Below are 17254 nucleotides of genomic sequence, written 5' to 3' on the forward strand. Positions count from 1 at the left end.
CAGCCAAATCTTACGAACAACAAATTTAATGCTTCAGGGGAGGGGACAGGGGTTGTGGGCACGTCATCATTTAGTACACCCCTCCCTAATGATAAATCGTTATTTCACGAGCTTAGAATCGCGCACTAATAGCTATTAGGAAATCAAGGATGTACAGGTAAATAGCAACAAAAAGCACTGTTAAGCCTTTAACCCCTAATATCCAAAGAACAAATTCTCCTTTCTTGTCCCCATACTTTTCTTATAAAAGTACTGGGGAGAAGTTATTAAAATATCAGGAAAATCCACCTTGGGTGATCATATCCTTAATTCTCGTGACCTCAAGGGTTGAATAAGCATTGATATTACAAGGACAAATTTGATGCTCATCACTGTTAAAGCTTAAAGGTTTTAGAGGAAAGAGTGTTCTTACTCTGACTGATAAAATATGGTCAACACACTATTAAAACAAAGCTAAAAATTGAGACAATTTTTATTTGTTCGCCAGCGAAAAATTAGGAACTGAAACAGTTTTTATCTGGAAACAAATATTAGAGAATTTTTCAAAGAAATAACGCGTGCAACCATGTCAAATTTAGACCAACTTCAGTGGAAAGCGGCCAGACATTCCTCAGATCACTTACTGCTTAAGACTGCTTGATGCAAAAATATACACACCAAAAGATTATTATTTAGTTTAAGGGTTTTGGAATAGCATTGCTATAGACGTTTGACAGTGGTTGCTAATCTTTGATCTCAGTGAAGTTGTCTTTTTCTTTCCTTTCGCCCACTGCTTGTTCGCTCCGATCAAATCTGCATTGTTCACTGATTAAATGTTCATTATTCATGGTCATTGATTCTCCAGGCATCACTGAAGATCTTGCAAATTTCTTCCTCATTTTTTTCACTTTCATTCTTTCGGAATCTTTGCGATCGTCTCAAAGAATGATCGCCCATGAACACATGTTTGCGTATCTGCTAGAATCTGCTTGTTCATCCTGGATATTATTTCGCTGACGTCATTTCTGTTCATCCGGGTACTCAAGCTACGAGCAACTCGCACTGCTTCACCCTGCAAAAAAAAAAAAAAAAACAGCCGATGAAAGCCTTTTTCCGGGAGCGCCAAACGGTTAATTACGGTGGAAAGTCGATTCAGAGGTCCTTAATCCCCTGCGACATTCGGATTTAATTGTGATGAAAAACTAGAATCTTCTTTGGCGAAATGCCACCACAAATATTCGTAGCACTGGAAAAAATTTCTTTCAACGTGGATATGCCACCAACCAACCAATCGGACTGTGGAACGACGTTTACAGATCAATGGATAACTTTGTTTAAAGTTGAAGACGTTGTGCAAAATTGGCAAAGACAAATGCTCACACTAGTGTGCTCTGTCCTAACAAAGCATACAAAGAAGCCCAGTTCTTTCTTCACATTTCCATCGAACAGGAAGTGTTTCTTGAATTTTTTGTAATTTCAAACACATTGTGAAGTATTTAAGTGAAACATGATGATACCGATATATTTAAAGCTGTGGATGAAAGAATTGATTAATGAATAAGCATCGCAGTTATATACGAGTAAGAAGTTGCGAAAAGGAAGCCTGAAAAAATTTAGACTTAAATGGGATTCGAACCCATGACCTCTGCGATACCCGTGCAGTGCTCTACCTATTGAGCCAACTGGGAACTGGTCATTCTGTGAATTCGAAATATACCCGTAGAGGTGAAGTTATACATGGAAGTGAACTATATGAAATACATATACAATCAACTCCCTTTATTGCGGACACCCTAGGGACCGCGAGTTAGTGTCCTTAATAGCGAGTGTCCGTAATAGCGGGAATTTATTTCTGTCAAACGTCAGTAATTTATTGCTGTCCGTATTATCGGGGTGTCCGTAATCAGCGAGGAGTCCGTTCGTCGTCGCTGCTTAAGTTCCCTGATAATAGCGTGAGTCATTGGTACCTGGAGATAGTGTATCACTTTGAATGGTCTTGACAAAGGATTCGATGGACTATCAGGGTTTTGACGAATCACCTCTAAAAATAAAAAGAAGATTAATGAGAATGAGAGTCGGATAGTGTCGAAAAATGCCATTTTAACCTACTTAGGACGGTGCCTACTAATGCGGTTTGTGCCTGCTTAACAGGGGTATTTTTGCGCGTTTTATGACTATGCGGGAAAAGCAGATTTTAGCACGGGCTATTGAAATCCAAAAAGAAAATTAGGGGTAACCACGCATTCTTTAAAGATAATTAAGCAACAATAATTCTAAAAAGCGCCAAAATACAAAACAATGTCTGGCATTTTTATTTCCCAAATTGAAGCTTAATTATCTCTGAAAAATGCGTGGTCACCCCTAATTTTCTTTTCGGATTCCAATAACCCTTTCCAAGATTCACTATTCCCGCGAAGTTATAAACCGCGCAAAAATATCCCTGTTTAAGCTACCATCGTCAGATGCGCAGAACGTATGCGCAGTAGCACAAGGCGGCACCGTCCTTGAATGACTTTTGATCAAGGCAGATTTCTTTTTTCACGTTATAATCCACCTCCTACATGTACATGCACTTTCTGATACACCACGTTACCGTGGTGACTTCCTAATGGCATTCAAACTATTCGCGACTAAAAGGTTACAAAATCCTGTTTACATGTACATCTGTGACTTTCAATCGGTTTTGTGATATGACTGCAGCCAATTCAGTTTCCTAGGTAGGTAGGTCAGCGAAGTGAATAAAAAACCGCTTGGATGTAACGAACACTTGACTAAGAGGATAGGGAAGGGGACTGGAGGAGAAATGGAGGTCAGTTTACTCAAGAACCACAGGCTTACCAAGCACTTCTGCCAGATCTGGTACTCCATAAAATGGAATGCTGGTAGACATTTTGAACAGCTCTAGCTTCGTCTCTCCACTTTCTGAGTCTAGAGATAAAACAAGAAAAAAATTCATGTCGCGTAGCGGCTACACTAACGCGTTTTCGCATTTGAAAAGAAAGTTGAAACAGGCAAAGTCCAAAGTGGAAAAAAGCAAACTCATTTGGACGGAAGGCGTGCCGCATTCAAGTGAGGTCATCGCAAAGACATAAAGGTAGTGGAATAAATGTGAGGTAGAGCATCCGAACTAGTAATGGGAAAGTCTTAGGTTCGACTCCTGATAAAAGCACTCGGATTTCTTTTTTCCGAGTATGCCTATGTCACTCAATAATACATCATTCTCATTCATTCACCAGGCTTAAAATATACCATCACATTTATTCCATTGCTCACATGCCACACATTGACATTCCAATCCTAGCAGCACGCAGGATGTTTGCCCCATGAACCTAGTTTAATGGCCTTAGCTCCCGCAAGTCTCCTGTAGCTCAGTGGTAGAGCATCCGAACTAGTAATCGGAAGGTCTTAGGTTCGACTCCTGATAGGAGCACTCGGATTTCCTTTTTCCGAGTTTGCCTGTGTCACTCACTGAATATAATACATCGTTCACAGAAAGGTAGTATTTGTAGTGTAAACGGAGTAACGATATACAGTAGACGTAACATTATGCTTTGTTTTAAGTCAAACGAAAACGGAGATGCTGGAAAATGGGTCAATATGGATAGAGCCTTAGTTTACATACGTTACAACTGGAAGTATTGTAGAAATGACAAATTAATGATCCTTGAAGTATTGAACGCAATAACTGTAAATTGTTTCAAGCAATAGTTTCAAGTTTCAATCCTTCAAGTTGCTGATGAATTTATTTCAAAATAATTTTAATCACATATAAAGCTCTCCATGGCACCGCCCCTAAATATATACGTGACCTAATTACATTGAAAGTTATGGTTTGAGATCTAACAATAACTATACGCTCCAACCACTGGCAGTTAAAACGTTGCCCACCCTCGGAGACCGAGCCTTCGCTACTGCAGCTCCTCGATTGTGGAATGGACTACCTCTGGAACTCAGGAAGGAACACAGTATTAACACTTTTAAACGGAAACTTAAGACTCTCCTTTTGGAAAGAGCATATCTCGATTAGTCCTTTAGAATAACTTTTATACGATTTTTAATTTTTAACAGAATTAGTTAGCATGATGTTTATGATCTAATTTTTATGCCTTTACAGTTTACTTTTTAACACTATATATATTGTTTAATTAATACCATTTGTAAAGCGCATTTGAAAACTTCAGTTGAATTTGCGCTTAAGAAATTATTATTATTATTATCATCATCATCATCATCATCATCATCATTATTGATGCAATGCACTTCCTACACTGTAATCAAATTGTTCTGTACTCACCTGTCTTCAAACAGATATCGAATCCATTAGCAGTGAGCCTCACATCATCAATGAATCTAAAGAACAAATTTCCATCGAAATATAAAAAAGTACGTGGCATGTTGGCCTCACTAAGAGTTTCCCAAGGGTTTGTTTGCACTCCAGTTTAAGTCCGTGCAGTCTAAGAGGTGGAACATCTCAACCACATGGCTCTGTTGGGTCGGCAAATGAGGGACGTGATCAAAACTACTAATACTGGAGCAGGACCCACCAAACCACAAAATCGATGGTGGTCTCTACCTGCAGCCCCCTTACTAAATCTCAAAAGATGGTGTCTTCATAATCATTGCATAGCCACCCCTCTATCCAATCCAGCAAGTAAAAAAATGACAATGAGATTCAAACCTCGCTTTTCTTGTTTATCTAGCAATGCTGACTCTTGCTAGCTGAATATTAATTTTCTGCGACAACTCAAACTTTAAAGTCAATAAAATTTTGTCGGTAATGTTCATGCATGAGATAGGTGGCGTCTTTGATAACCCCCCTACCCGAGACAAGGTGGGTCCTCTTTGAACAAACTAGTTATTACCAGTTTTCCTATCACAGGTGACTAGGTGTATTACTGCAATAGTTTATTTCTCCCCCCCCCCCCGCCCCCCCCCCCCCCCTACAGCTGTATATGGGATGCCAGTCCATCACAAGATACCCTTCATGAAGTGACTAGGACAAGGAGTATTATTAGCTCCCCCTGGATGTGATGTTAGTCCATCACAGGATACCCAACACAGGTATGATGCTTGTCCATCACAAGACACACATACCCAACACAAATGACTAGGAGTATTACTTCTCCCCATGGATGGGATGCTTGTCCATTACAGGACACCCAGCATGAAGTGACTAGAAGTATTACTGTTCTCTCTGGATGGGATGCAAGTCCATCAGAGGATACCCACCATACAGTGACTAGAAGTACCACTACAGTAATCCATGGGATGCTACTGCATCACAGCTGATACTTTTATAGCATGCAGTGACTAGGAGCATAGCTTATCCTCACTGGATGGAATGCAAAGTCAAAGTTGGGCTATGGTGGACTAGAAGAGACTTCTAGAAATTCCCAGGACTTGACCACTTTATACAGGTTGGACTATAGATGTACAATATTCATTAGAAAATCATCGGGCTGAGATAAAGTGACAAGGTAAGCGGTGGCATTAGCGTAAAATGTACCTTGTTGTGCCTGGTGGGTCACACTTGGTGTTCATACTACATAACATCCTCCAACATTCCGGGCCACCAACAACTCTGAAAAACAACAATCAAAGTTAACAAACAAACAAACAAACAAAGCATTCTGTTTTAACAAAGTGGATGAAGCTTTGGAAAAATAATAATACAATTATGAAGGACATCCCTTGGATCAGAGTCTAGTGTCGCAGAAAAGAAAGATAACATTATAAACATAGCATACAATAAATTATATTCAAAGTGTTAAAAAAATGATTGGGCAGGAATAAAATTACAATAAAAATGCTATGAAAGGGAGGTCAGGAGGTGGGCCCTATGTTAAAGATAGTACATCTTAAGCTCAGTCATCAAACATTTAACAAAGAAAAATATCTGATCATTCTTATTTATCAATAAAACAATTCTGCAATTTTGAAAACTCTTGATTATAACATGAAATCAACGGAGAAGAAATGGTGCTCTAAATTTTGTATTAATTTTAATCACAATGAATTTGATTCATGTCTGATTCTACCTACATACCTTTCATTTAAAGTAATTGGATGGCTAATTCTTTCTTTGGGAAGAGAATGACATTCCATCAAACGTTGAAAAAGCAATTGCTCTTGTATTCTGATAAATTATACAAAAGGACAAGGTTAGTGTGCAGTGGTATGTCATAATTTTATGCAGTTATTTTTCATGTTGTTAAATGTAATAGGCCTTATCACGGTTTTCGACGCCATTTTGACGGGTAGGCAAACAGGCTTGAAATAACAGCGTTTGTATGGAAATCGGATGTCAAATAATTTTCATAAAACATCGCTTCTGAAAAAATCATGAATTGGAAACTTTTGGCACTAGGAAAAGGATTTTAAGAACAAAATCGGAGGGATGTAGCTGTGACAGAAAGCGTCCAGTCGTGTTTTGAACTTTCCATACATTTGTCTGTATAGCGAACCAGCCGTGAACTGCTACTAAAAATAGTTCGCGGGAAAAAAATACAGGGAAATGTATGGAAAGTTCAAAACACGGCTGGACCCTTTCTGTCACAGCTACATCCCTCCAATTTTTTTCTTAAAATCCTTTCCTAGAGCCAAAATTTTCCAATTCATGAATTTTTCCGAAGCGATGTGTTATGAAAGTAATTTGACATCGGATTTCCATACAAACACTGTTATTTCAAGCCTGTTTGCCTACCCGTCAAAATGGCGTCGAAAACCGTGATAAGGCCTATTATTTTAGGCGAAGTTAATTTCGAGTCAATGTGGTCAGCAATCACCCTTTCTAGCATACATAACCTGCAGGGTGATCTCAGAGGCTCGAAGCTTGTCTTGCCGGACTTGTGTCTCTTGCATGTAGTGATGTTGGCATTTTGAGTGGACCTTTGCAGATCTCTAGTTCTTTTGCCGTCAAGCCATCTTTGTGGATTCTGGATCCCAGTCCTACCACAGGCATCCCAAGCTCACGTTTAGAGAAAGCGAAAAATTAATTATCTATTTATTCATATATGCGTCACGGCTGTGTGAGTTGGAACGTGACCTTTCATCTTACGCGGTGTTAGGTTACATGAGAACCGTTGAGAATTTGAGCGCTTTATAAGACGTTGTATGGGGAATAAAATATCGTTCATTTAGAACGCTAAATACATTAAAATATCCTCATTTTTTACGTAAGATGATTAAAACAAACTCACCTCTTGTGTGTCCGTTGTGCTTTTGCGTTATTTTCGCTGTTTTGGGCTTTTTATGCCACCACTGTTAATGAAGGAGAGAACAGTGGTGGCATAAAAAGCCCAAAACAGCAAAAATAATAAGAAAAAGCACAACGGACACACAAGAGGTGAGTTTGTTTTAATCATCTTACGTAAAAAATGAGGATATTTTAATGTATTTAGCGTTCTAAATGAACGATATTTTATTCCCCATACAACGTCTTATAAAGCGCTCAAATTCTCAACGGTTCTCATGTAACCTAACACCGCGTAAGATGAAAGGTCATGTTCCAACTCACACAGCCGTGACGCATATATGAATAAATAGATAATTAATTTTTCGCTTTCTCTAAACGTGAGCTTGGGACGCCTGTGGTCCTACATCTTTCAACCTTCTTTAGTTGTGGGTGATGGTTTAATAGTATTGGGACAGGTTACTGAGTTTTTTCCACTGAATTCCTATCAGTGTGATGGTGCCTGTTGACAGCTGCGTGCAGGGTTGCCATGGAGACCTCCCTGCTGGGCCTGAATTGCTCAGGCCCCCTGCCAACCTTTAAGGCACCTTTTCCCAAGCTCATCTATTACTGATGAGTTTTTAAACATGGGTTACACTGTAGTGTCATAGGAAAATACCCTCTTCTGACTTTTACATGTAAGTAAGACAGGTGACTGCAGCACTTGTATGGATAAGGCATGGTAAGTTATAGAGTGTACATTGTAACTATACGTAAAGTTGCACTTTGGGGCCACCCCGCAGCTCTTAGAATAGCTCACAGGATTGGCTGAAAAGCAATAGCGGAGCAAAGAACCAACAACAGGAATAATGTACCCTCAAACTCTGAAACAAAACAGCTGCATTAGGTCCAATCTAAAGAGCTATGTGTTATCTGGCACTTTGGGACTACAGTGTACAGCTTTGGCTGCGGATATGACTGTTTACCATGGTATTAAGCATGTATTATTGTATGAATTTCATATATCCACTTTCGCGTTATCACCTCTACGGGTATTAGTTATTATGAATTCGCAAAATCACCAACTCCCAGTTGGCTTCAGTTGATAGCTCAGTTGGTAGAGCACTGCACCAGTATTGCAGAGGTCATGGGATTATATCCTGTTCAAGCCTGAAATTTTTCAGGCTCTTTTTGTACTTATGTTGCATAAACCATATAACTGCGATGATCATTAACTTATTCATAGGAGAATTACTACTCTCCCGACCTCCACAGATACATGACTGTTGTAGGGTGCCCGTTCATTACACGACTTCCCATCATTTTGTTGCCAGAAACCATTTGTAAATAATTATACACTTGGAAAACAAGAAACTAACCTTCCCTGACCCACCACTATGCTACCCACTGTTTAGTGCCTATTTAGTGAGTTACAAGCAGTGCATAATGTACCTGTATTGATTGACACAAACAAGGTCAGTTCCTCTCTTCAGCAGCCAAACACCCCAGGGATCCAGTCGACCAATCAAACAGTCTGACCTAGGGTCCACTGTCCTGTTAAAGATGATCACAAAGCAGTAATAATTATTGTATCAAGGGGCTGTTTGCTGTTGAAAGTGGATGGGAGGTGAGACTGAGTTTTAGGAGGGGGAGGGGGGGGGGGGGTGGAGAGGAAGAAAAGTCATATTCAAAATTATTTTGCCCACTATTTTTTGGGGTAGTGAAATGCTGGGAAGTTTTTCTTCTTCTTTTTTTTTTGGGGGGGGGGGGAGGGGTAGGAAGAGTTAACAATTTACATTGCCATTGCCACTGCCAGTAGAGTCCTAAAGTGACAACATCACATCAGGAACACTAAAACTTGTACAAGATCTCAACAATCATGTAGCATACAAACAAAACTTACCTCTCCTGCTCCTTCACTCTCTTTTTGGCCAATTCCTTCAAAGCATTCAGGCAAAAAGGAATTTCTGTCTTCTTGTAGAGCAGTTTTCTTTGCATTGGATTGGGTGACATGACATTGGTAATCAATGGCTGGTTTGTGATCTGAAAAGAGAACACAGCTGGTTACAAACCAATTTAGATTTTACATGTATGTAAAGTTAATGAGGAGATTTAAACCCTATTGTTTTGTTTCAATGAAGTTAAAAAGATTACTTCTATGCAGATTTAGCCATACAGTGAACTCTTGCCTTGCAGACACTTCACTATTACGGACACTTGGATAACATGGACAGCAACTAAATCCCCAGCAAAAAAAAAATTACAGACGCTTGACTGAAATAAATTCCTGCTGTTACAGACTATTAAGGACAATAACTCACAGTCCCAAGGGTGTCCGCAATAAAGGGAGTTGACTGTAATAAAAATACGTCTTAAGTTTAGAAGGATGTTGAAAATATGAACCTCAACAAACCCAGTAAGCTCATTTAATTTCCGTAAATAATTTACTGTCCACCCCCACCAAAAACACAGTATTGGTTGACCAAAGAATGTCTACGCACCTCTGGGATTTTCTTTATTTTCTTGCTGGATAGCGATAACCTTGACTGCAGAGAAAGAAGTAATGCAAAATTTATAACTACACATATAAATCTGTATGGTGTTTCTTCACTGCTCCTTGTCTACTATACAGTTTACATGCACCTTCCAATGGCATTGTACATGTACCCTCTTGGGTTCATAATCTTTTCTTTTCATTTATAGCTATACCCAATAAAGCTGTAAAAACAAAACTTACTGCAGGAGGATGTTTTCAAAAAATTACTATTTTTTTTTTTTTTAGATTTTGATTAGCCAAAGACACACAATACAATATTTACAGTACTACGCACACGCACGACTTATAGTACTTACAAAGTTACAATGCTTACAGTTTTCACAATACTTACAATATCCGGCTTACAATATCACGCTTTACTAATAATATTTACAGTGCTTACAACATTACACATAGCCAAAAGATAGATAATTATATAAGAAATAAATAAATAAACAGCTAAATATACTAAACAACTAAAGATGAGGTCTATAAATAATTACTATATAAATGACAGCGATGTAGATATTACTATTCTTATTACTAGCTATTAGCTCTATTATATTATTTATTCAATGGGTGCACTTAAGGATGGTGCCTACTAATATCAAAGTATTTTTGCGTGGATAATGACTATGCGAGAAAAGCAGATCTTAGCAAGGGCTGTTGGAATCCAAAAAGAAAATTGGGGGGAACCACTCATTCTTTAGAGATAATTAAGCAACAGTACACTGTAATTATAAAAAGCGCCAAAATACAAAACAATGATTGTATGGAAACCCGACTTTCTTGGGCCATCGCGGGATACATGTACGTAGAACAAAATGCGCAGTGGCAAAAGTAGGAACCATCCTTAATATGGAGCCTAGCTCTGGTGTGCAGTCCCTTGCCTTCCTAGTTTTAATTTTACTGTTAATAAGTGGGGGTGGAAGTTTTATAAATAAATAAATAAATTTTGCTGCTTGAGTGTTGCATCTTAGGTGAGTTAACTATGTGTGTCAAGGAAAACTGTACAAAAATGTCCAAGTTTATATACCACAGAGTTTAAAGCATACTAACAAATACCTGATCAGATGAGTGTTTTCTTTTTCCATGAAGTGGTGTGACAGGAGTCTTGTCACATGTAACTGACAGTTGCCTGGGGCAACCAGGAGTAAGAAGGGTAACAGGCTAAAAATAGTCAGAAAAAATGAATAAAATACTGGACATGTAGTCATACCACTCCTTACATGCACTGTACACCTTCATATAAAGAAAAACACTTCTTTATAATAATTATTATTACCGACAGTTCACTTGTAAACATTTAGAACATAAATTGTACAAAAATTGTGTATGCTACACTCAGTCTGTAGGCATTAGAAGCCGTTTTGAAGCCTGACATTCATAAACATCTCCATATAATTTCAGTGCACACGAACAAACTAAAAATTAATGTGTGAGCAAATTAAGGGTTCCAGTTAAGATTTGTAAAAGGAGGTAATAAATTTGCAATAGCAGGTGATAGGTGCTACATAATCGCAGGAAGAATGGAAACCAAACATGGCGGAGCTTAAAGTCAGCATTGTTTTTGATAAAAGAAAATGCTCAAACCAAGAGCAGTTTATTTACAGGTGATGGATTTTCAACTTGATATTATCTGCGAGATGTTTTTACATTACTTATGAAAAGGAAAGTTGCAAAAAAAGGACAACCTTCTTCCTAATTAGTAATAATTATGATGAAGTTTGAAAGGGGTGTCAATAATCTCACATAATTTCAGAACCTTTTTTTCACTATAGCCAGTAACATTTACCTGAGTAAACCGGTTTACCAGTTACCGGCTCCTAACGAGAACCCTGGAATTACATACATAGGCATGTATATAGACTGTATTTACATGTAGTCTGTCAAAAGTGTAGGAGTTGAAACTTCATAGGAGTTGAAATGGGCTGTAGCTCTACATGTATGCTTAAAACAGGACAGGCCTGTGACACCTCCAAAAGTTTTTCAGGGGCATTCCAAACATTTTGGGCTTTGTCCCTCTTCAGTGGATTTCTTTCACAAAAATTAATGTAACACTCTCAAAGTTTAAATAGTTCCAGCCATCTTCTTCTACATCCTTCAATTGAAGTAAAAACCAGCCTTGAGAGGCATCTTATCCTTTCAATCTTGAAATGCGTCAACTGCGCAATAGAACTACACTGTATTTAAACTTTGACTCTGTGGAACATTTTGTAACAGAAATCTACGGAAGAAGGGCACAGCTCAAAATGTTTGGAATTTTCCTGAAAAGTTTGACACTCCCATCTATATTAACAATACACGTAGGTTGCCCACTAACAATCACTCGGAATTTCAGTCTTCATAACCAATCAAATCAATTGGAATTTCAGTCTTCATAACAATAGACGTACACTGTAGGTTGCCCACTTACAATCACTGAACCCTGATTAATTGCAAAAATTAATGTACATGTAAAGGAAGATTGTCCACATTATGAAATGGATTGGACTGAACCAGAAGTAAAGTATTAATAAATTATTGAAAGGCTTGATGCAAAACTGACCTACGGTACATGTACAGTGCATTTCAGTTTGCCTTTTTTGTTTTAGCTCAGATTCACCAGATTTTTGTATGCGGACATCAATTCCTTCAGGAAACGTTGCTCCAATGTTTTAGCCACTGCTGTGCTTTTTGTTTTGCGATAGAAACAGATTGAAATTTTTCCCATAATCATACAATAGGTTTCTATTAAAAAAGAAGCATAAAGCAAGGATAAAACAGTTGCTGCGGGGCAATGTTTCCTGAAGGAATTATAGGCCACACGCGAAAAAGCACCTGTGAATCTGAACTACATGTAAAACAACAACAACAGCAACAAAAAGCAATCTAAGATGCGCTACAGGTCGGTTACAGTGTGCACCAATTAAGCCGTTTAATTATTCTGTACCTCCACAGGCCTTCCTTGCTTGTCGACAATTCCACATCCCATGCTCCAGTCGTTATCACTACACCCTGCTGCATTTGTGCCTGATGGGGCAGCAGCTGCAAGCATGGACTTCTCACCTGAACCAACACCCTGCTTGGATGCAGAAGTGGGGATTTCCAATGATTTGCACTTCTCTTCAATTTGAACATTGTTTGATGTCCCTGAAATTTCACTGTTAGAGTTTGCACTGCTGGCAATCAAGTTTGAATCCTCAAATAGGTCATCCATATCTAGTGAAAATAACTTTTCAACGGATTCACTTGTGGAAGGTGTACATGTCAGCGATCCGTCAGAAAGAACATCTTGACTTTTTTCTGAACATCCATTAACACTGCTGCCTTTGCTCTGATCTTCTCTATTCAAATTGGAAAGACCATCACTAGTTTCAAGGTTACCATTTTCTGTTACACTGTTTTGTTCAATCAAGTGTGTAGAGGAATTACTGGTAAATACATTATTCTCAATGTCAAATTCACTGATTTCACACAGTGTTTTGTCACTAAATGTTTCACAGAATTCTTCAGAGTTAATTGAATCTGTGGGCAAAGATTCTCCTTGGGCCAGTGGGTTTGCACCTTCTTGCAGATCAGACGGTAAATGAAAGTCTTGAACGAAATGCCCACTTCTCTTTTTCTCTGTACTCCCAATTTTATCTGGTTGCAGAGATTTACCTTTACTAGCTGGGTTTGCTTCTTCCTGGCGCGATACTCTTTCTCTTAGCAAATCATTCCCATTAGTTGTGTTATTTGGAGCAATGTCGTTCAAGTGACATCCATCACTCCTCTGTGCTTTCTCACAGTCTTCTTTTCTTTGTGTGTTCTCAGACAGCATCTTGTCATCCAAATCAATAGATGTTTCATGCTTATTGCTTTTGTTATTGAAACCATTGGATGTAAAAACAGCCACATCACCATTTGATGTGGCATTAGTATTACTTGAACTTTCACTACATGACACATTACCATTACAAGGCTCCTCATTCACATGAAAGCCATTCTTTGAGGTCACAATTTCCTTTTCGGTACCATTGCTAGGGGCAGTAGTTTTGCTTTCAGAAATCCTGTTCTTCTCGTCAGAATAAAATTCATTCAACAGGTTTGTCAGGAGTGTGATAAGTTCATCTTTGTTTGTCAGCATCACGCTAGTTTTGTTGGGTTCCAAATTGACGTCAAGACTGTCTGGAGGTAACTGGATGCTTAGAAAAGCTACAGGATATCTGTTTGATGCACCACATGTGTGACTGTTGTAGTACTGCCTTATTAACTGTAAACAAAACAAATACTGGGGTCATTAGGGCTATCAATAAATTTTTAATCTCAAGTTGTTGTAAAGAGCACACCCATAGTATAGCAGATGTGTTGCTTTGTGAATGAACTGAGTCTAAATTAACTTTATAACGGTGAAGATCACATTAACACATGTAGGTACATGTCCTACCAATGTCCTACCAATTATGCACAGTCAGACAAAACGTATAATTACATTGTACAAGGCTATACAAGGTTACAAGGCTGTTGCCTTTGAAAAATTCTAAGAAGCCTAGTCCAGAACATGTGCATTTGTACAAGGTAGGAACCCAGGCTGTGAAATGTTAATGGCAACCTATGTGCTGGAGGCGCGGTGGTGTAGTGGTTAGCGCGTCGGACTTTCGATCGGACGGTCGGAGGATCTGAGGGTCGTTGGTTCGAGGCCAGGTTGGTCTCTTCATTGCTGTGTTGTTTCCTTAGACAAGAAACTTTGCTCCACATTGTCTCTCTTCACCCAGGTGTATAAATGGGTACCGGCGACACTGCTGGGGGTAACCCTGCGATGGACTAGCATCCCATCCAGGGGGGAGTAGCAATACTCCTAGTTGCTTCATGCTACAGAAACCGGGCTAAGCTCCGGCCGTATGGGCCACTTAGGCTCTTGTGCGACTTTACCTTACCTATGTGCTGATCCTTTCCCCCCTCCACAGCCCCCAAGAAAACATTTTTTCCCTGGTGTACAGGTACACATGTGCTACCATGTAAGTTTCTTAGCTGCCCTGTGCATAGGTTTACATCTTAATAATGTTATTATTATGCTTTTAGCATTGTTATGTCATACCACTGAGCTTGCATCAACTGTGAATATTTGAATGCACTTTTCACAATAGACCTCCTGGAAATGTTGTACAGACAAGCTGTCATTTAACCGCTTTGCCACATTTACATGTACCTTGATTTCTTGAGTGCCAAGAGGAGTGTTTAGTCAGCTTTTAAATCTCACTTCTGACAGAACAGGAAGACCTTGAGCATAATTATGGTACATGTACATGTACAAGAAGGATGCCAACTTTTTCTGCCATCACAAAGGCATGCTGGAACCTTACATAACAATGCTGAGGTATCTTGTAACAAATGGCAGCAATGGTCAAATTAGGCAATTATCAAGACCGCCACTTATGGTTGTACATGTATAAATAAACTTATATTTTGTAACCCTTTAAGCCCTAACATTGATCAGCATCAAATTTCTCCTTGTCATATCAATGCTCATTCAACCCCTGAAGTCATGAGAATTAAGGATGAATTTTCTTGATATTTTAATAACTTCTCCCAAGTACTTTTATAAGAAGAGTATGGGAACAAGATAGGAGAATTTTGTTCTTTGGTATATGGGTTATAGGTTAAATGCAGTGGAAAGTACACTGTAGCAAGACTGCACCAAATTAACAAGAGTGGGTATGAGCGTAGGGGCAAGATGTGGATGGAAAGTTAATTACCTGAGATATCTGCTTCATGTTCACCGGCCTTCCATTAAAGAAGACAAAACATCTGTCATTGACTGCACGTCCAGTAATATCCAAATCAGAACCTGGCTTTGGGAGATATCCAAGTACCTGAATGTCAGTACTACTGTTCTCATCATGAAATTCTACCACACCCATTTGAGCCAACAGCGCTGTTCCAAAAACAGACAATAATGCTGTTCTGTGGTTTGAAACTTTATTCTTTTGCCAAACAACTGCCTTGTTATGTCGCAAGGAAAGGCGCAGAGAGGGGTGCACTAAGCCATAAGCAATCACCAAATCCTCGACTTTCTTCAACTCATCTTTGCACTTTTTGCTGTTGCTTGAAAACTGTTTTCTCACAGGAAGATTTTTGAATAAGTTTGTTGCTATGATGGTAGTACCAGTGGCAGCTGGTTTAGGCTGAGTAGCTTCTATCTTGCCATTACGATCAAGAGTGTACATCATACCAACTTGCTCAGACTCTGTCTTGGTCAAAACTGAAACATTGCTTACTGAAGAGAGAGACCCCAATGCCTCACCGCGGAAGCCGTATGTGTGGAGAGATTTCAGGTCATTGTCACTTGATATTTTTGAAGTGTAATGTGGTTGAGCCACAAAAGGCGCATCTGCAGGTTTTATTCCACAGCCATTGTCACGAACTTCAATCCTTTCCAAGCCCCATCCATCCTAGAAAAAGACAATAAAATAATTATTACATAATGTAGTGCTACATGTACATGTAATTTCACCTTTTGGCACTGCCGGCAAAAACTGCACCCTACCACCCGGCTTGCACTAACAAAATGGGGTAGATGAGACATGCTCTCCGCAAATCAGAGAGCAGTACTGTATACAGTGGAACCTCTCCTTACGGACACCTATAATACAGACACCTCTCTCTTACGGACAGTTCACTTGGTCCCTGAGAGACCGAAATCCATATAAAGCCAACTTCTCTAAAACGGACACCTCTATAATACGGACACTTATTCCTGTCCCCTAGGTGTCCGTAATAAAGAGGTTTGACTGTAATTATTTGCTGCTTGATTACTCATACTGTTTGACCACGCATGCACTTTTGACCAGCTGAATGTTCTCCAGAAAAAATGATAAACAAAGTTATATCTAAAAGGGGAATAAAGAAACATTCAGGTCCCTGGAGTAGCTATACCGTGCACTTCATCAGACTTCGTGTGATTCAATGTGATCGCTGGAACAATGCATGAAATTGACCCTTTTGCTTAAGTACTCACATTTAAGAGCGACTGAAAAATTGAGAGACCTATAGAGTTCTCACCAGTTTAACTTCAATGCTGGTTGCTCCTGCATCCAGGGAATTTTCGATCAGTTCCTTCACCACCGAGCTAACAGAGGTAATCACTTGCGAACTAGCGATCAAGCGGACTGTTGATGGAGGCAAAAGATTCATAGCGCTCGGTTCTGGTCGAAATTACAAAGCTAAGAAGAAATATAAAAATAGCTAATATGTAACAGTATGGAGTATTCGATGCTGTTCGACCTCTTTCTAATGCAATAAATTCTTAACGTGCTTTTGCTGTTTTGTCCGCCATATTTGTTTTGAGCGGGAAATTTGTTAGGGGCACGTGAGCCATCGCTCGGCTTACGAAGATGTACGACAATTAGCGGACTTTCACGAACATTTCCGACAATCTCCCGACATTGACTAATACATGTAATTGGAATATCAAAACAATAAGTGAATCAATATTGACAATTTATTATTGTTATTATCAGATTCCACAACAGCGTGCAAACAATAGAACAAACACACTACCCAATCAACAGTTGTCATTTTGGTACTTAATTTACCCAGAGGAATAA

At 39.1% G+C, this 17254-nt stretch overlaps 1 protein-coding gene across 2 annotated transcripts; it reads right to left on the reverse strand.

Moving 5' to 3' along the window:
* Nucleotides 1-16992, reverse strand: LOC146460191 (PMS1 protein homolog 1-like). Of its 2 annotated transcripts, none has more exons than XM_085088490.1 (13): nucleotides 16710-16992; nucleotides 15404-16099; nucleotides 12619-13920; nucleotides 10752-10856; nucleotides 9652-9696; nucleotides 9054-9193; nucleotides 8603-8704; nucleotides 6026-6115; nucleotides 5486-5560; nucleotides 4274-4329; nucleotides 2818-2907; nucleotides 1947-2020; nucleotides 1-1051 (listed from the first exon to the last, which is right to left on the reverse strand). In XM_085088490.1, exons 1-13 carry the CDS (start codon nucleotides 16839-16841, stop codon nucleotides 890-892), a joined length of 3069 nt encoding a protein of 1022 aa, XP_084944616.1. In that variant the 5' UTR covers nucleotides 16842-16992; the 3' UTR covers nucleotides 1-889. The 2 variants fall into 2 exon arrangements, with proteins under 2 accessions (XP_084944616.1, XP_084944617.1); XM_085088491.1 differs by having other exon boundaries at nucleotides 16666-16794.
* Nucleotides 16993-17254: the final 262 nt, after the last annotated feature.

This window comes from Pavona decussata, unplaced genomic scaffold (assembly GCF_977016875.1).
Source record: "Pavona decussata unplaced genomic scaffold, jaPavDecu1.1 SCAFFOLD_214, whole genome shotgun sequence".
NCBI classification, from domain to species: Eukaryota; Metazoa; Cnidaria; class Anthozoa; order Scleractinia; family Agariciidae; genus Pavona; species Pavona decussata.

Bases quoted from the DNA above. Each gene is read 5' to 3' on its own strand.
- LOC146460191 (XM_085088490.1), bottom strand. From the start codon at position 16,841: ATGAATCTTTTGCCTCCATCAACAGTCCGCTTGATCGCTAGTTCGCAA. The intron at 13,921-15,403 runs GTAATTAACTTT...TTTTGTTTACAG, and splicing joins ACATGAAGCAGATATCTCAG to TTAATAAGGCAGTACTACAA. The intron at 4,330-5,485 runs GTACATTTTACG...TTTGTTCTTTAG, and splicing joins GACCCACCAGGCACAACAAG to ATTCATTGATGATGTGAGGC.